Here is a 20,016-nt window from a genome sequence, read left to right as displayed (position 1 = left end):
AACTAAATCAAAAAGGTACAGTTATATTCACACTAAATGTTCAATATAAGCAATATTTAACATGCTTATAAGCTGGAACTATGTGTGATTTGCAATCTAAGTAGTGGCTAGTGTGAGCACAGCACATTAATGCTGCAAGGTGCTCAGAATTGAAATGTCTGTATCCCACAGAACAATGTCCAGCCAGAGCCCTACCAGAATTATTGCTGTGGTGCAGTGCAATTTACATCAAAACACAGGGACTCATTTTTAACAATTCCATGAGAAACCATGCCACCCTTTTTAACTGGAAACTTCCCTTCTGCAGGACAGTAAATAATGCACCACTGAGAGCTTGTTTCCCTCAGAGTGCCCATGTCTGGTGAGAAAGCACCAGCTTTCAGAGGAGCTGGAATTTGCAACTTTTGGGGAAGGAAAACTGAATGCACCAAGCCAAAAGGAAGATGTATTTCACATCCCTGTGAGCACACAGTACCAGTACCCTGATGTTCAGAAGTTCACACCACCTCCACCCTAACTTCAGGGGCCTCCAGCTTACTCTGGAGGGAGCTGCCTTCCCAGCCCAGCCTCTTACTTACCACAGCCAAGTGTCCCCAAAGTGGCACGTGCAGCCCAATGTCACCATGCTGCATTCCAGCCAGCATTCCTACACTTCCATTTGGGACCAAATCTGCCAAGACACGGCTTCCATTAAGCCTCAGCACACTTAGAAATACCTTGCCCTTTCTCTCCATGTCCCAAAGCTGCAGAGGCTTGCAGGCTGAAGCCCAAATGGTCCTGGTGTTATAATAAAGCCCTAAGAAAGGCAGCAGGTTGTATAGTTACCTCCTTGTGAGCAAAATCCCTGCCCTAAAACTATGCAACCTACTACCTCTTCCTAGGAGCCCCACGCTTCCTCTGTGCAGTTCTTCACTCTGCAGGACTTTATAGCTCCCCAGCTGCTCTGCTCTTCTGCCCTGGCTGGGCATACATTCCAAGGTGACACTGTCAGCACTGACCAACAGTGCCTCACTGACTGGAACACTCACCAATGGCTCCATTTTCACTCTGCCTATGCTAAACTTCCCATTCCAAAAAGTATTTGCTTGTGTGGGTTTTTTGTTACTACAGCAAGCTGCTTGCTGGGCATACTAGCACAGAACCAGTTACAGACTGGGTGCACCAAGCACAGCCGGAGGAAGAACGTAGTAAACTTTAAAAGTCTTTTTACAGAAACAATACCACCTCAGAGAAAAGTTCTGGCTCTTGGATGCTCAAACTCCATAGCTTCATATCCCCCCAGAAAGGTGGGAGGTCAGTTTTGGACAGAATTGGCCAACACTTAAATTTTGCATTAGATCTGGAAAAGCTGCAGAAAAACATGCAGACTTATTAATAAAGGATCATTTAAAGTTTTTCCTCCAACTTCTATCAAGCAGTTAGGAGTCGTGGAGTTTTAACATATTATGGAAATTGGAATGTCAGAAGAGTTTAGTTTAAGTGACAGTGTACAAGCCTGAGCCCCCTGTATTTTATGTTCCTAACTGGCTTGGAACAACTTCCCTCTGTGGAACATTCCACCCTCTGCCTAAAGCGTGGGCATTTGCCATTCCCAGCCAGCACTGTGCCACTCACCTTGGGAGAAAAGTCATGTTAAGTCAAAGTTGCTTTGTGGGAGTTGCACCAAGCACACTGACTGTCAGTCCTGTAGATTCTGGCACTGCTGCCTTACAATCCTGAATTCATCTGGTTTCACTCAATGAGGATTTCTAGCCCAGGACTGGCTGCAAGGGAGCGCAGTTTGTTTTACTCCTCAGGGAAGGCAATAGATTGTATAGTTATCTCCTTAACAGGGTAAAATAACTACCCTACAACTATACAATCTACTACCTCACTCTGACAGAGAAGCACAGACTTTAGCAAGAGCTCAGCCAACCTTAGTTTCATTCTGGAGGATGTTTGATACAACACCCCAACAACTGGAACATCAGGAATTTGTATTTCATTACCCCACCATACACATACAGGAATAATCTATTCTTAATTTTTTATTCCTTAGAGTAGAAAAATTAATGCAGAATGAAACCTAGCTTTTCCAAGAACTAGAAAAAATCTAAACACAATTCCCACAGCTATTACACAAGTATTTTATCCTGTTATATGCACTACAAATACAGAAATTCAGCAAAATCTGACATTGAGCTTAAAACTGAGAAGTTTCCATTGTTGATTATCTGCTGCTTTAGGAAAGACAGTAGATTGTATAGTTATCTCCCAGTGGTGGGTATGACCCTAAAACTATACAACCTACTACCTCATCCCACAGTGCAGGCATCTTCAGAGCTGGGGCAGGATTGCTGCTTCAGTCAAGACAAGTCAGGCTACCTGCAGACAGCATTTATAATACTCATCACAGAAAAGCCTTCCCCTTGCTCCCCGCAGTCACAGAAGGATGTTATTTTAGAAATAAGGTTTCTTAATTTCAAAATTTTACCAATTGCTTGGGTCTTAAGTAAGCAAGTTGTAGCAGTCATAGCAACTAGTCGTTAATCTTCTGTTGAATTACCAGTCGTGTTCCACAGGTGTCACTTCTCACCTGAAATCAGAAGAAAAGGCTGTCACTGACACTGTAGGCAGACATATATTTCTTTGTCCTTAGAACTCAAAAATAATGCAATCTAGGACCACAGCTATGTGACTGATTTATAGAGATCAGGATGAGGCCCTAATATTTGTCATTCTGATTAAATAAATACTATTACATAGAGTGACCTTTTTCACCTACTGAGACAATAGTTAAAAAAGAGAAATCATGCACTGTCTAAAGTACTGCTTGGAGCTGTTTCTGCTAGTCTTAAATTACATAAAGCCTTGTGCGCAGGAATACTTTTATTAGAAACAAAACTCAGTAAGATTACAGTTTCTACTCTGACATTTAGCTGTTAAACTGCATTACCAAAAGGCCACTGAAAAGACACGTTTTCCCATCAGAAAGAAGTCTTGTGTTTCTCTAACTGCCCCAATGTAACTTTAAAGCCAATCTCCACATTAACACTGCTCATCATCATCTTTGAATACTGAAATGAAAACACTTGCCAGACAGATGTGTGACACAGAATCCCCTTCGTAGCAAAGACAGCTTGAGAACAGGGCTGGAAAGGAAAATGACTGTTTGTCCGGCTAGTTTATACAACAGCTGAAAATGTTTAGAGAAAAGCAGTTTTTAAAAACATTAAATGCATTTTACTAGTACTTGATCCCAGTTGTAGCCTGCTGTTTTCAGCCCACTCTGCAAACAAAGCCTGCACAGAACAAGAGCACCCTCATGCCCGCTGGTGTCCTTGCCAAGCACACAGCGCGTGATCCCGTGCACTTGCACAAAGGGATGACGTTATTCCTTGGACAGACACAAAATCAAATTACTTTCCAGTCCCCTCATTGCCTTACTACAGAATCCTTTATACAAATAGTGATGACTAATTTGGGTGATTCAATCTTAAAATCTCACTTGTAACCGGTATAAATCCCATTGTTTGCTTTTGCTAACTTACACACATACCAGAAAATAAACTTCAGTGTGGACCTGAGTACTTGGTCCTGATGCCCAAAGCAGCAATAAACCAGAACAACAGCACTGGGCCAGAGTCAAACCTTTACAGAGCACTGGCCCCCATCACATCATTTTAAATCAGCTCTGGCCGAGCTCACATTCAGCAGAGAAGCTGACACTGCTTTCAGTTCCCTGCTCCTGCATCCCAGCCTTCAGCAGCTGAGCAGAATCCCTGTGAATGCCCATTCCTTAGGGGGAGAAGCAGCCTGGCCAGGCAGTTGAGCTGCACAGCACCAACTCTGCACCTTCAGTTGGACCACAGGAATTTAATGCAGTCCCATGTTCAGTGTCTGAAGTTGATGGTTTTGTGAGGTACTGAGAATGTTCCAAGCACTTTGAAAACCTGGATAGGTGTTACACACCTGTTTAAATTTTACAAAATGTAAGGCAATGCTTCTGCATTTCTTCTCAAAATTAAGCCTGAAACACACAAGGATTATAATAAACCTAGAAATTGATCTGTTTCATTTCTCCACCCTCAAACAAAACTTAGTTGCAAACTTAACCAGCCTGAGATGTATCAAACAACTCTCATTTTTAGTATTCTGCTTTACACTAATCCTGCATTTTGGGGCATTTTCAACCTGTGGATTATTTCAGCTTTCCAAGCTGCACCACTTTCACTGCCATGTTCTTTGACAGCTGAGATCTGTCAGGTGCCCTTGGGGCACCTTAGGGCTGCTTCTCTCACACCATCAGCAGCCTCTGGCATTCACAGCAGGGAAGCCTGACAAATCATCCTGCTGGCACAGCCTCTACTGACCTGGTGTGTTCTCATCCCCAGTGAATCCAGAGCTGCAGAAGTCACGGTGCTGCTGATGTCAAAGGCAGTGCAGCACAGGAGCTCAGGGTCATGCACCTGCACGTTCACTCTTTCAGCACAACACACTATGAGAGATGAGCTTTAAACAATCTCTGGGTCATCCACTTTCCATGCTAAAAAAGTCAGGTTCCCAAGGGCTGCTTTTCCTGCCAGCACGTGTTTAAAACCCTGGATCAGTGCAAGGGGACAAACTGCCTGCAACTGTGGAGCTGGACAATCTCAGCAGCCTCAGCTCCCAAGCCTCCCGAGGCTGCAGCTCTGGCCTGCACAGCTCCCACCACACGATGGAGCTCTGGCATTTACAGAACAGCTCCAACACCAATTCCTCACAGTTTTACCCCAGGATTCCAGCAGCACTCCCTGCATTGAAGCCACACTTCATGAATCCCAGGAACCTCTGCTGAGTGAACTGCTGCGCCCTCTCCAGCCGTGCCAAGCATCCCAAGTGACTGATACAGGCTCCTGCCTCAGATGTGATCATTCCATGGGGTTTTTGTGTGACTGGAGTGCACAACAGGAAGAAAGGGAGCAGCACAATTAATATAAACTTAATCACTCCTGATACCACTTCCCCTCACTCCACGCCCCCCACCCCTGCACTGCCTGTCATGACATGCCACAGGCACATCTCAACCCCTCTTCCCAAAACAGGCTCAGGAAAATCAGATGCTGACTGACACAGAAGTTTCAGCAGAAACTAAAAATGTTTCCTCTTCCATATTCAGCTTTGGATTGTACCTTCCTTTGTCTTAATAATGTGCTAATCTGAAGACAACACCTCCCAGCTCAAGCCCAGGCACCTCTTTTTCTCCTGCTCAGACCCAAAACTGAAACATTTAATACCTCTTTTGGGACTGGCCAGCCCACTGAGCAGGAAGAAGCTGGAGCAAGAGTAAATCACAGCAGAAAGCTGCTCTGAACTGGGAAATTGTATCAAGGAGAAAAAGCAGCTCCAGCAAATACAAATGCAGAGATGTGCTCTTGGGCATCACCCCAGTCCACACACTCAGACAGAGATATGTGTCCACAATGGCATTTTTTTAAATTTTTTACACAACATTAAGATTAACAGCACTACCTGCTACCAATAATGCCTTTATCTACTGCCTCAATTAGAAAGGTTTTTTTTTCCCTCAATGCAGGGCTTTTTTCCAAAATCTATATCCCACTTGCATTTAATTAATACAGAGTATTCTGGCTTTAGGTAATTATCACGAGATATTACAGTTGTGCTACATTTTCAATAGTGTGTTTGGTTTCAATTTATTTTTCTAACCATGTTAGATGTAGTTACAGATGAAATATAAATATCCAGAAGCCATGGCCTGAGAGAAAGGGGAAGTTACCACTGCCCACTCAAGCACAGAGTGAAGCCCATCTTCTGAAGAAAAGTGAAGTCTGTGAGCACAATTAGTGATTTCTGCTATGAGCGGGGAGCCAAAGGAACACAAATCTCTCTCTCCACACAATCGATTTCACAGCAATAGTACAAACTTTCTGCATCCAAGTGGTGCATGTGCCACAGCACTGCACACTGCTGCTGGAAACCTCAGGAAACTGAGAATGACTGCACCAAAATGGTCACATTTTCTACTCCTCTTCAAGTACTACAGAGAGTACTGTGTACTCTCTCAGTGCACAGAATAAAGGCAAATATTTATAATTAAATAAGCAAGCAAGTACACAAATAAATGGGCACCTCAGCTTCAAACATTTCAAAGGCCTCGGTGCTGTTCTCAAAAGAAAGCAACAATCTGGTTATCTGGTCCTGCTTCAAACATAAATGTATATATATACAAAACACACAACCATGTATTTATTCACTACATTTGTTGTCTCTAAGGACAGCTAGGGGCAAGTAGACTTTTTCTGCAAAAAGTTTACACATTTTAACAATTACACAAATTCAGCAAGAAAGTTAGTGCACAAAAATATTTCAATATTGCTGTGTTATGTTATTAATTAGCAATATAATCAAACAAATTGCCCTCTCTAAGCCCTGGGAGCCTTTCAATAATTGCAATTGAACTGATATTTTCCACTACAAAAAAGAGAGGAAAACAAAGAAGACATTTATCAAAAGGAAAGCGAAGTGAGGATATGGCTCATTGCAGTAGGAAAACAAAGTAAGTGAACTCATTTTATCTAAACTTCCTTTCAACTAAGGAAGTACTAAATCTCCAGTATTACTATGCAAAATAATTTCCTAGCACGACCTATGCGAAATGAGGTTGCACAAAAGATACACAGAGTATAACTTGGGAAAAATTCAGTGAAAATAAATCATGCCCAGCAATTCTCTATTAAAAGTATCACAAAACAGCTATTCACTAAGTCCCTCTTTCATGAAGCTAACTATCATAGGGCCAAAAAACCCGCCCTAATTAGCCCATTATTGCATGTTGACAGTAGCCAAGTTTGAACCACCACTGCAAAAAACTTCTTGGGAGTTCAGACTATTGAACACCTCAGTGTTGCTGTGAACAGAACGGGTCAAATTTGACAACAGAAGCCACAGTAGCAAATAGTCTGGCAAGGCCCCTAGCAGCTGAGGCTGTCTAAAAATGCCCCATTTCTTAAATATTATTTAAGTGATTGCTTTTCAAGGGATAAACTGATTTTCTCAATTCTGTGAAGGATCCAATTTGCCCCACTGCTGCTACTGAGCATTGTTCCTGTGTACATTTTGAACGGGAGCAATTTTTCCCTGCCAGTTAAGCACTTCAGTCACAAAACTGCCTGTGCAGAGCAGTAGAGATTGAGAGGAGCACCAACGAGGTGGGACACATCACTAAACAAGGATTATCCTGACCTCGACCATCAGGTTGAGTTTTCACGCCTGAAATATATCATAGAACTGTTAATGTTGCAAGGGACCTCTGGAAGGATCCAGTGCAACTCCCTGCCAAGGTAGGCTCACCCAGAGCAGGTGACACAGGAACATGTTCAGGTGGATTTGGAATGTCTCCACACCCTTCCCAGGCAGCCTCTTTCAGTGCTCTGCCACCCTCACGGAAACTTGTAACAAAAAAAATCACAAAAATGAAATTTGATGGGTTAACACCTTCATCTAAAACTGACCGAGTCGTGCCAGAATAAAGTCACCAGCAGCAGCTGCGGCGTGCCAGCGCCGCCCCCTGCTCTGTGCCACCACCGGCCCTGCAAGGGAACCCGCATGTGCTGAGCCCCCGCCGAGGGGTCCAGAGGCCACCGGAGCTCGGGGCAGAACCGCAGGTCCGTGTTACAGCCGGGCACCGCCAGCCCCGAGCACGCCGTGACCCGCCCCAGCCGCAATGTGCCCGTGCCACCGCCGCCACACGCTGCGGGCAGAGCCCCGCTGGCTCCGGTGCCACCTCCCGACCCATTTCCAGGACGTGCCGCCGTGAGGAACCGGGCGAGAGCCGCAATGGGCCCGGGGAGGGCAGAGCCCCGCGGCAGATAATGGGGCTCCCTACAAACGACAGTTCCGAGCAGCCCCCGTGCCGCTGACAAGGGCTGGGCCGCCAGGGCGCTTCCACCTACTTCCTACGGGATTTTCTTCAGCTTTTGCGCCTCGGCCCGAGCTCAGCCCCCACTGCCGCCCTCTCGGTGCCCGGGCAGGGCTCAGCCCTCCAGCCGCGGTACCGGGGGGCTCCCCCGGCCAAGGTCCCCTCGGCCCCGGCAGTGACGTACCTGGCGCTGGCGGCTCCCAGGGGCGGCACTTCCGGGCCTTGCAGTGAGCCTGGAGGAGAGCGGGGGAGAACGGGGGGAAAAGGCATCGATGAGGGGAATAAGGACAATGAACCAGGCCCGCAGGACGAACGGCGGAGAGGCCGGGCCGAGGACCCGCGCCCGCCCATACGGGCCCAGCGGCTCAGTCCCTTCACCCTCACCTTCCCCCCGGCGCGCCCCGACCCGCAGTCGACCCCGCAGTCACCCCCGCACCCCCTCGGCCCCGCTGCCGCCGCCCAGATCCCGCCGTCCCGGTACTCGCGGGACCCGGATGGAGTCGCGGCCCCTGCAGCCGCCGCTCCCGCGGCACCACGGGAAGGGCGCCGCACCCCGCCCGCCGCAGCCGCCGCCCGCCCGTCCATCACCCGCCGCCTCCCGCGCCCATTGGCTGTGGGGCCACGATGTCCCGCCGTCGCGAGACAATATCGTTCCTCATTGGTCAGCTATAAACAGAGCTCCGCCCCCTCCGCCATTTATTTCGGGCGCGTTCTACGGTGGTCCCGTAATGGCGTCCCTGGCGGCCGTGCTGCTCTGCCGCGCCCGCCCGGCCCGGCCCGGCCCGGCCCTGCCCTGCCCTGCCCGGTGTCTGCCCTGCAGCCCGGCTCGCGGGCCTCGCGTGTGTTGTGCAGTATTAGCACCATTACCAGGCTTATGGGCCTTGGCCTCCCCTTTACCCATCGCACAGAATGGTCCAATCATCAGGCGTGAAAGAGCCCTTTGATATTACCCATCGCTGATTCTCTGACCCCTAAAGGACTAAGCGCCACACCCAGACACCTTTTGCACTCCTCCAGGGCTGGTGACTCCTCATGGGCAGCCCCTCCAATCCCTGGCCACCTGAACACTGAAAACCTTTTTCGAATATCTGCTCTAAATCTCTCCTGTCTGTCTCAACGCCATTTCCTGTGATCCTCTCACTGCAGGCCCACCACCACCTCCCTAGGGTCTAAACAACCTTTTCTGGTTATACTCCTGATTGATTCCTGAGTGTTTGGGGATGCACAGGGTCTGCAGGGAGCACCAAAGCCTTTCTGAGAAGGAGAAGTGGTCCTTCAGCTCTTTAGTGTGTCTGCAATACCACAATCATCAGGGCTAACACAAACTCAGGGAAAGAAATGCTGTGTTTAAAACTGAATTTCAAACATAGCATTTGTTTTACATGTCTCTTAATTTTCACCAGATTTTTGTGATAGGCCTTGATTCTCATAAATAAAAATATTGCTATAATACTCAATATAATGTTTATAATTATGTATAGCTATATATCATGGTATTCAGTAGAAAATATTGAAATAAAACTGAATGCACAATGTATTCTTGTCAGAATTTTTTCTTTTGAGAAATTCTTTATATAATTAAATTTGCCAGTTCTTAACGATTTTTAAAAAGTTTCTAGAGTTGGGATGGTGAAATTTTTGTGCGTCTCGCATCCTGTCTCACTTCAGAACTAGTAATTTTTATCCCAGATTCAGGAAGGGAACGTGTAGTCATGGGAGCAATGAACAGATTAAACAATGTCCCAGCTAGTGACTGGGTAAGGCAGATGCTTTGCATGTTGAACAAATTGAATCATGATGCATTCACTGCTAAAATGCAGTTTTTATCTTGCAGAGATAAGACTTTATCAAGTAAACTCACCCCGCTGCATTGTGTGTTATCTGTAATGCTGAGTGTAATTTGCCTCTTTCTCTGAATGCAGGTGCTGCAGGGTGAGGAGCTCTGAGGAGATCAGGGACTGCTGAATGTAAGGACTTTGTGAGGTATTGATCAACAGCTACGATTTCCCATAAATATATTTTTTACTTAGTAGGATTTAGCATTTATACGATAGAAAGTGTGCAGTTTACTAAAATGAAAAGAGAAAATGAAAAATTCATAGCAAGCTTATGTTTTCTCTATGTTCTTTAAAGATTTGGGGTTGTTGTCTTTTCTCCTGAGTACAGTGAAATGTGAAAATGTGAAATATTTCACTTGTCTAATGTCCCAGTCTGGGGTTTCTCCTTTTCCCCGAGATCACCCCAGAGGGACACGAAGGGTGGTTCAAACCCTGGTTTTCCCCGAAGCCGCCGAAGAGAGACTGCCGGAGACGATTTTCTCTTTTCCAAAGGATTGTTTATTATTTCTTATCTCTGGAACCTTTTGCCTGGCCAGCAGTGGTCTGCTCAGCCTGGCATCCATGGTGGAATCTGCCTGGTGAAGGCAGGGCTTATCTTATATAGTTAGTACTACATATTACATGTTTACAAAATTTTACCAAGACAATAAAATTTTATTAAATGGACCAGCCCTGACCCCATCCAATCCAAGAGTGCCAACGTGTCACCCAACATGGAGAAGAAGGAGGAAAAGGTGTCCACCCCGCAAATTCTCCATCTTGGCCACGTGTCCCTTAGCATAAACATTCAAGAAAACCTATTTATCTACATTCTAACATTCTAATTTACACTCTACTCATCATTATTTTCTGTGTCTCTTCTCTCAATGTGGGCAGATTCTCCCAAGGAGCCAAATCCAGCCCCTGCAGCTCCTGGGCAGCACTCAGGGGTCTCTGAGGGGTCTGCCAGGGGGGTTTTTGCACCCCCAAAGGAGCCACGGAAAAACCCTGGACTCCCACAGTCTAATGTCATATAACAAAGCTCTTGTGAAAAAAGCCCAGATTAAATAGAGCTGCCTGGCAGGACATGCTCTCCTCACTGGGATGGTAGGTTTTGAGATCCATTCCCACAAAATCCTGCCCCACCCTTGAGGTCACACCAGACTGAGGTCACAGCAGGCTCTGGGGTGACAGCAGGCTGAGGTCACAGCAGGCCCTGGGGTGACAGCAGGCTGAGGTCACAGCAGGCTCTGAGGTCACAGAGGTCCCAGAGCCCCGGGGTTGCACAGCACCACAGGCACCGAGCAGTCAGTCCTGGAGCACAACTGTTGCGGCAGCAGCGGCGGCGGCGGCAGTGGTGCTGACATTGGGACAGCGGTGGCAGCACAGCGGTGGCAGCAAGAGCTGCGGCACTGGCAGAGGGCAAGGCACCATGGCCCTTGCTCTGCGCCTCTTCCTCCTGCTCCTCCTGGCTGTGGCCCTGCCTGCCAGGGCTGCCCAGGCAGCTCCGTGGCCAGCGCGGGGAGCAGGTGAGCCGGCGGCCTGGCTCCCCTTTCCCGGGACAGCGCTCCCTTCTCCCCAGGAAGCGTTGGGAATGGTTTTGCATAGGGCTATAGGGAGGCTTTCCTCTGTGGGAGGGAGAGAACACCCAGCATTGTCCATTCATATCTGACCCCACCAGCCCTACACAACCCCCTTGCAGTGCCCAGTTCTCTAAGGCAGAAGGGGATCCCAGCACAGCATGGAAATGCTTCTGATCTCTGCTCCCTTCCAGATTGGGATCAGGATAAGGGTTTTCAGGAGGACCTAGTGAATGATGGTTTGAAGATCTTGGACAATGTTGAAGGCAAGTTCTCATTTCCCCATTCCTGACAGAATAAGCAGTGTTACTATGTCAAGAGCTCAAATGTCTGTGATTTTAAGATCATCTCAGAGTTTAAGGATTCTGGAAAAACTTCACCTGCTCCTTTCTGGAGCCCTGGGTGATCCCACAGGACCTCTGTCAGTGGGAGGAAGGAGAATTTATCTGTAAATCCTCTTCCCATGTGCAATGCCAGTGTCTCCTTCCGTGTGATCTGTGCAGCCACAAGAGGAACAGAGAGGGAAGGGAAGGGCCCAGGGCTGTGCCCCAAGGCTGTGCCTTGTGTGGCTCCTTTCCTGACCATGGGCAGCCTGAGGATCTCCTGCAGTGCTGGGAGCTCTTCTGTCCTGCCTTTCTTTGCAGATGAACATCTTGGGGAAGGTGATCTGGCTTTCCAACCTACATTGAGGACTGAGACTCAGGGAGCTGGTGAGGGTAGGTCAAGGCCTCTCCCCCTGGGGCAGCTGCCAGCTCAGAGCCCAAAGCTCGGCCAGGGGGGCATCGCTGCAGGTGCCAGGACAGAGCCGTGCTCGTGTGTGCCCTGGCCCTGTGCAATCCCCTCACTGCTCCTGCAGCTCAGTGCTGCCCAGGCAGAGCAGCAGAGATGAGAGAAGCTTCTGTGGCTGTTGAGTTACAGGTGTGTCTGCAGGGAGGATTTCTCCAAATCCTAGTCTGGATGCTGCACACAAGCCCGACTCCCATCTCAAGGGTGAGTAGTGTGTTCCTGCTGACCCCACAGAACGAGCACTGCTTCTGTGGGATCCACTCATCGGGAATTGAACTACTTTCTTTTAAGGTACTGCAATAGGAAAGATCAGAGACACAGCAGAAAAGAACTCTATGAAACAATCCAAAGCCATGTGGCAAATGCTGAAGGAAATGCTGCAGAGAAAACAAGGTGGGTGCATTTCCCTCAGCCTTCTCCTGACACTCAGCAGCCGGGGGCTTTCCCTGCACATCTGGACACGCCGTGCCCGGCACAGCGGGAAGGGATCCATGGCAGCCTCGCTGCCCCGCTGCTGCTGTCACACCCTGCAGGGCTGTTTCCCAGCCTGGCCTGGCTGCAGCTTCTCCCCAGCCTCTGCAGGAAGGCCTTTGCCATCAGCTCACAGGGAGCCCAAAGTGCCTCAAAGGCCATGCACACCCTGAGATTCCCTATAATTTCCTGGGTTCCTGGAAGATCAGGAGGGGTTGCATTCTAGAGGAGAGAGGGCTCTGGCCCCAGGGAGAGGTCACAATGCTCATCTGATTTCCTGAAGCCTATTCATGAATTTCACCACCATTGTCTCCTAAAAATCCCACCTCCCCAGCGGGGAACAGTTCCATCTGATCCCGCTCTTCCTTTCTCCAGGAATGAAAGGAGAAGCTGTGCAGAAGGAAGCATTTCCCGAAGGAAGCAGTGGTTCAGTGCCAGTCTCCATTGCTGGAAGGGAGGCCATGCCAGGCACAGTGACAGGAGGTAATTGCTGTGCCTCTGGGCCTGAGCCCTGCTGAGCCTTGAGCTGCCATCTCTGCTGCTGGGCAGAGCGGGCACAGCCCGCACAAGAGCGGCACAGCCCAGAGGAATTATCCCGTGCAGGCTCAGGGCACTCGGCTACTGAGCAGTCCTGCTGGGCTCCCTCTGTGGGAGACACCGCCCAAAACCTGGGAGGGGCTGCAAGGGGTGCCCATGGTGGGGAAAGGGCACAGGGGGAGAGCAGGGCTCCAGTGTGTCCTGAGAGGGCCTGACTGTGTCACCTCGGCTGGGAGAGCTGTCATCGCAGAGGGAGGGTGTGAGGTTGGGAGGGATGGTTTTGGTGCTGCCTGCTCCAGTTTTTCCCAGGTGATTTAAAGAGTATTTCCTCTGTGGGCCAGAGTGATCCTCAATGGCCACTGGCTGATCCAACTGCCCCTCCAGAGATGTTGCACAGGGCCTGCAAAGAGTGTGGAGTGTGACCAGAGCCAGCCCAGAGCTCCCCAGGCCCCTCAGCACCTTTGACCATGTCCATTCACATCTGGCCCCCACAGCCATCCCTTACCCCCTTGCAGTGCCAAGCTCGCTAAGGCAGAAAGGGATCCCAGCAATCCATGGAAATGCTTCTCATCTGTGCTCCCTTCTAGATGTGGTTCCTGGGAAGGTTACTCCATTAGCTTGTCTGCATAAAGATTTGAAGCCAGTGGAGTCTACTGCAGGTATTTTCTCAGTGTCTAAAAAAAGACTACTATTTGACAACCTGGCAGGAACCAGGTGACAGAAGCTTCTGTGGCTGTTGAGTTACAGGTGTGTCTGCAGGGAGGATTTCTTCACCTCCTGGCCTGGATGAAGCACACAAGCCCGACTCCCATGGCACGGGTGAGTAGCGTGTCCCTGCTGACCCCACAGGCTGAGCACTGCATTTTGGGACCCATTCATTTTAAATCGAAATTCTTTCTGTTAAGGTCTGCCAAGAGGGAAGAATAAAGCCATGGGAGAGAAGGAATCGCTTGAGTCAAATGACATCCTAGAACAAACTGTGAAGGAACTACAGAAAGGGCGTGGTGGGTGCATTTCCCTCAGCCTTCTCCTGACACTCAGCAGCCGGGGGCTTTCCCTGCACATCTGGACACGCCGTGCCCGGCACAGCGGGAAGGGATCCATGGCAGCCTCGCTGCCCCGCTGCTGCTGTCACACCCTGCAGGGCTGTTTCCCAGCCTGGCCTGGCTGCAGCTTCTCCCCAGCCTCTGCAGGAAGGCCTTTAGCATCAGCTCACAGGGAGCCCAATGTCCCTCACAGGCCATGGATACCCTGAGATCCCTGCATTTCCCAGTCTTTATGGTAGATCAGGAGAGGTGGTTGTTTGAACACGAGTGAGCCCTGTCACAGACCTATGAACCTGGGCCTTTTCCTGGTCCTTCTCATATCTCCAACAAGTATTGCCTCCTGAACATGCCACCACCCAAATGGGGAGCAGTTCCATCTGATCCAGCTGTCTCCCTCTCTTTCTCCATAACACATGGACATAGAGGTTCTGTGGAATGCAGCATTTCCCCGTGGAAGCAGTCGCTCATCGGCAGCCCCTGCTCCAAGAGGAAAGGCAATGCCTGGCACAGACACAGGCACAGGAACAGGCACAGGCACAGACACAGACACAGGCACAGGCACAGGAACAGGCACAGGCACAGGCACAGGAGGTAATTGCTGTGCCAGGCTCAGCCCTTGCCCTTGCACGGCCCAGCAGCAGCCAAAGCTGGAGGTGCCTCGGCTTGGAGGCCTCTGGAGCTCGTTCCCAGCCCCTGGGAAAGGGGACTCGTGCACCAAGGTCCCTCCTGCTGCAGCTGCTCCCGGAGCTGCCCTGAGTGCCCAGAGGCCCAAGGCACAGGAGCAGCCCCGAGCAGGAGCCCTGCCATGAGCCCAGGGCCACAGCCAGCCCTGGTACACAATGGAAACTCTTCTCATCTTGGTTTCATTCTAGACGAGATTTCTGGGAAGATTTCTCCCTTAGCCTGGCGGTATGAAGTTTTGAAGCCCTCTGGGCCTCCTGCAGGTATGTTCTCACTCTCCCAGCAGGAAGTGATGTTTTTCAACCTGGCAAGAACCAGGTGAGAGAATCTTCTCGGGCTGTTGAGTTACAGGTGTGTCTCCAGAGAGCATTTCTCCAACTCCTGACCTGGATGCTGCACACAAGCCCAGCTCCCATCACAGGGGTGAGTAGTGGATCCCTGCTGACCCCACAGACTTAGCACTGCTTATTTGGAATGCTCCCCTGGTAAATGGAATTACTGAACTTTAAGGTACTTCGACAGGAATGATCCGAGACAAAGATGATGAAAAATCTGCGGAAACATCTGAAGTCATTCAGCAATTGCTGAAGGAAATCCAGCAGGGAGGAGAAGGTGGGTGCATTTCCCTCAGCCTTCTCCTGACACTCAGCAGCCGGGGGCTTTCCCTGCACATCTGGACACGCCGTGCCCGGCACAGCGGGAAGGGATCCATGGCAGCCTCGCTGCCCCGCTGCTGCTGTCACACCCTGCAGGGCTGTTTCCCAGCCTGGCCTGGCTACAGCTTCTCCCCAGCCTCTGCAGGAAGGCCTTTGGCATCAGGTCACAGGGATCCCAGTGTGCCCCATGGGCAATGGACACCCTGAGATTCCCTGAAATTTCCTGGTATGGCCATAGGGGCTGAATAGAGAAGGGACAAGCTAGAACAGTCCAAAATCTTGAGTGTCTTCCAAACCTCATCCATGATTTTCACATATATAACTTCCTGAAGGTGTCACCTTCCTGTGGGGAACAGTTCCATTTGATCCAGCTGTCCGTTTTCCTTTCTTCAGGAATGAAAGGAGAGGCTGTGCAGAAGGAAGCATTTCCCAGAGGAAGCAGTGGTTCAGTGCCAGTCTCCATTGCTGGAAGGGAGGCCATGCCAGGCACAGTGACAGGAGGTAATTGCTGTGCCTCTGGGCCTGAGCCCTGCTGAGCCTTGAGCTGCCATCTCTGCTGCTGGGCAGAGCGGGCACAGCCCGCACAAGAGCGGCACAGCCCAGAGGAATTATCCCGAGCAGGCTCAGGGCACTCGGCTACTGAGCAGTCCTGCTGGGCTCCCTCTGTGGGAGACACCACCCAAAACCTGGGAGGGGCTGCAAGGGGTGCCCATGGTGGGGAAAGGGCACAGGGGGAGAGCAGGGCTCCAGTGTGTCCTGAGAGGGCCTGACTGTGTCACCTCGGCTGGGAGAGCTGTCATCGCAGAGGGAGGGTGTGAGGTTGGGAGGGATGGTTTTGGTGCTGCCTGCTCCAGTTTTTCCCAGGTGATTTAAAGAGTATTTCCTCTGTGGGCCAGAGTGATCCTCAATGGCCACTGGCTGATCCAGCTGCCCCTCCAGAGATGTTGCACAGGGCCTGCAAAGAGTGTGGAGTGTGATCAGAGCCAGCCCAGAGCTCCCCAGGCCCCTCAGCACCTTTGACCATGTCCATTCACATCTGGCCCCCACAGCCATCCCTTACCCACTTGCAGTGCCAAGCTCGCTAAGGCAGAAAGGGATCCCAGCAATCCATGGAAATGCTTCTCATCTGTGCTCCCTTCTAGATGTGGTTCCTGGGAAGGTTACTCCATTAGCTTGGCTGCATAAAGATTTGAAGCCCTTGGAGTCTACTGCAGGTATTTTCTCAGTGTCTAAAAAAAGACTACTATTTGACAACCTGGCAGGAACCAGGTGACAGAAGCTTCTGTGGCTGTTGAGTTACAGGTGTGTCTGCAGGGAGGATTTCTTCACCTCCTGGCCTGGATGAAGCACACAAGCCCGACTCCCATGGCACGGGTGAGTAGCGTGTCCCTGCTGACCCCACAGGCTGAGCACTGCATTTTGGGACCCATTCATTTTAAATCGAAATTCTTTCTGTTAAGGTCTGCCAAGAGGGAAGAATAAAGCCATGGGAGAGAAGGAATCGCTTGAGTCAAATGACATCCTAGAACAAACTGTGAAGGAACTACAGAAAGGGCGTGGTGGGTGCATTTCCCTCAGCCTTCTCCTGACACTCAGCAGCCGGGGGCTTTCCCTGCACATCTGGACACGCCGTGCCCGGCACAGCGGGAAGGGATCCATGGCAGCCTCGCTGCCCCGCTGCTGCTGTCACACCCTGCAGGGCTGTTTCCCAGCCTGGCCTGGCTGCAGCTTCTCCCCAGCCTCTGCAGGAAGGCCTTTAGCATCAGCTCACAGGGAGCCCAATGTCCCTCATAGGCCATGGATTCCCTGAGCCCCCTGCATTTCCCAGTCTTTATGGTAGATCAGGAGAGGTGGTTGTTTGAACACGAGTGAGCCCTGTCACAGCCCTATGAACCTGGGCCTTTTCCTGGTCCTTCTCATATCTCCAACAAGTATTGCCTCCTGAACATGCCACCACCCAAATGGGGATCAGTTCTATCTGATCCAGCTGTCTCCCTCTCTTTTTCCATAAGACATGGACATAGAGGTTCTGTGGAATGCAGCATTTCCCCATGGAAGCAGTTGCTCATCGGCAGCCCCTGCTCCAAGAGGAAAGGCGATGCCAGGCACAGGCACAGGCACAGGCACAGGCACAGGCACAGGCACAGGCACAGGCACAGAAACAGGAACAGGCACAGGCACAGGCACAGGCACAGGCACAGGCACAGGCACAGGCACAGAAACAGGCACAGGCACAGGAACAGGCACAGGCACAGGCACAGGCACAGACACAGGAACAGGCACAGGCACAGGCACAGGCACAGGCACAGGCACAGGCACAGGCACAGGCACAGGAGGTAATTGCTGTGCCAGGCTCAGCCCTTGCCCTTGCACGGCCCAGCAGCAGCCAAAGCTGGAGGTGCCTCGGCTTGGAGGCCTCTGGAGCTCGTTCCCAGCCCCTGGGAAAGGGGACTCGTGCAGCAAGGTCCCTCCTGCTGCAGCTGCTCCCGGAGCTGCCCTGAGTGCCCAGAGGCCCAAGGCACAGGAGCAGCCCCGAGCAGGAGCCCTGCCATGAGCCCAGGGCCACAGCCAGCCCTGGTACACAATGGAAACTCTTCTCATCTTGGTTTCATTCTAGACGAGATTTCTGGGAAGATTTCTCCCTTAGCCTGGCGGTATGAAGTTTTGAAGCCCTTTGGGCCTCCTGCAGGTATGTTCTCACTCTCCCAGCAGGAAGTGATGTTTTTCAACCTGGCACGAACCAGGTGAGAGAATCTTCTCGGGCTGTTGAGTTACAGGTGTGTCTCCAGAGAGCATTTCTCCAACTCCTGACCTGGATGCTGCACACAAGCCCAGCTCCCATCACAGGGGTGAGTAGTGGATCCCTGCTGACCCCACAGACTTAGCACTGCTTATTTGGAATGCTCCCCTGGTAAATGGAATTACTGAACTTTAAGGTACTTCGACAGGAATGATCCGAGACAAAGATGATGAAAAATCTGCGGAAACATCTGAAGTCATTCAGCAATTGCTGAAGGAAATCCAGCAGGGAGGAGAAGGTGGGTGCATTTCCCTCAGCCTTCTCCTGACACTCAGCAGCCGGGGGCTTTCCCTGCACATCTGGACACGCCGTGCCCGGCACAGCGGGAAGGGATCCATGGCAGCCTCGCTGCCCCGCTGCTGCTGTCACACCCTGCAGGGCTGTTTCCCAGCCTGGCCTGGCTACAGCTTCTCCCCAGCCTCTGCAGGAAGGCCTTTGGCATCAGGTCACAGGGATCCCAGTGTGCCCCATGGGCAATGGACACCCTGAGATTCCCTGAAATTTCCTGGTATGGCCATAGGGGCTGAATAGAGAAGGGACAAGCTAGAACAGTCCAAAATCTTGAGTGTCTTCTAAACCTCATCCATGATTTTCACATATATAACTTCCTGAAGGTGTCACCTTCCTGTGGGGAACAGTTCCATTTGATCCAGCTGTCCGTTTTCCTTTCTTCAGGAATGAAAGGAGAAGCTGTGCAGAAGGAAGCATTTCCCAGAGGAAGCAGTGGTTCAGTGCCAGTCTCCATTGCTGGAAGGGAGGCCATGCCAGGCACAGTGACAGGAGGTAATTGCTGTGCCTCTGGGCCTGAGCCCTGCTGAGCCTTGAGCTGCCATCTCTGCTGCTGGGCAGAGCGGGCACAGCCCGCACAAGAGCGGCACAGCCCAGAGGAATTATCCCGAGCAGGCTCAGGGCACTCGGCTACTGAGCAGTCCTGCTGGGCTCCCTCTGTGGGAGACACCGCCCAAAACCTGGGAGGGGCTGCAAGGGGTGCCCATGGTGGGGAAAGGGCACAGGGGGAGAGCAGGGCTCCAGTGTGTCCTGAGAGGGCCTGACTGTGTCACCTCGGCTGGGAGAGCTGTCATCGCAGAGGGAGGGTGTGAGGTTGGGAGGGATGGTTTTGGTGCTGCCTGCTCCAGTTTTTCCCAGGTGATTTAAAGAGTATTTCCTCTGTGGGCCAGAGTGATCCTCAATGGCCACTGGCTGATCCAGCTGCCCCTCCAGAGATGTTGCACAGGGCCTGCAAAGAGTGTGGAGTGTGATCAGAGCCAGCCCAGAGCTCCCCAGGCCCCTCAGCACCTTTGACCATGTCCATTCACATCTGGCCCCCACAGCCATCCCTTACCCCCTTGCAGTGCCAAGCTCGCTAAGGCAGAAAGGGATCCCAGCAATCCATGGAAATGCTTCTCATCTGTGCTCCCTTCTAGATGTGGTTCCTGGGAAGGTTACTCCATTAGCTTGGCTGCATAAAGATTTGAAGCCCTTGGAGTCTACTGCAGGTATTTTCTCAGTGTCTAAAAAAAGACTACTATTTGACAACCTGGCAGGAACCAGGTGACAGAAGCTTCTGTGGCTGTTGAGTTACAGGTGTGTCTGCAGGGAGGATTTCTTCACCTCCTGGCCTGGATGAAGCACACAAGCCCGACTCCCATGGCACGGGTGAGTAGTGTGTCCCTGCTGACCCCACAGGCTGAGCACTGCATTTTGGGACCCATTCATTTTAAATCGAAATTCTTTCTGTTAAG

General features: G+C 50.9%; 2 protein-coding genes across 2 annotated transcripts in view; one reads left to right on the top strand and one right to left on the bottom strand.

Moving 5' to 3' along the window:
• The window catches only part of WNT7A (Wnt family member 7A), a 204,354-nt gene that overhangs the window by 52,856 nt on the left and 131,482 nt on the right, over window positions 1-20,016 (bottom strand). The gene's annotated exons all lie outside the window — the stretch shown is intronic.
• LOC306807311 (uncharacterized protein) overlaps window positions 1-20,016 on the top strand; it is a 1,031,843-nt gene that overhangs the window by 976,780 nt on the left and 35,047 nt on the right. Inside the window, exons 14-22 of the mRNA XM_079316761.1 lie at window positions 13,997-14,095; window positions 15,010-15,081; window positions 15,170-15,241; window positions 15,329-15,430; window positions 15,868-15,975; window positions 16,617-16,688; window positions 16,935-17,033; window positions 18,092-18,163; window positions 18,252-18,323. Coding sequence (XP_079172887.1) covers window positions 13,997-14,095; window positions 15,010-15,081; window positions 15,170-15,241; window positions 15,329-15,430; window positions 15,868-15,975; window positions 16,617-16,688; window positions 16,935-17,033; window positions 18,092-18,163; window positions 18,252-18,323 — 768 coding nt within the window. The remainder of the gene's footprint in view (window positions 1-13,996; window positions 14,096-15,009; window positions 15,082-15,169; window positions 15,242-15,328; window positions 15,431-15,867; window positions 15,976-16,616; window positions 16,689-16,934; window positions 17,034-18,091; window positions 18,164-18,251; window positions 18,324-20,016) is intronic.

This window comes from Erithacus rubecula (genome assembly GCF_903797595.1).
Source record: "Erithacus rubecula genome assembly, chromosome: 13".
Classification (NCBI taxonomy): Eukaryota; Metazoa; Chordata; class Aves; order Passeriformes; family Muscicapidae; genus Erithacus; species Erithacus rubecula.
This window is presented reverse-complemented; position numbering and strand designations above follow the sequence as displayed.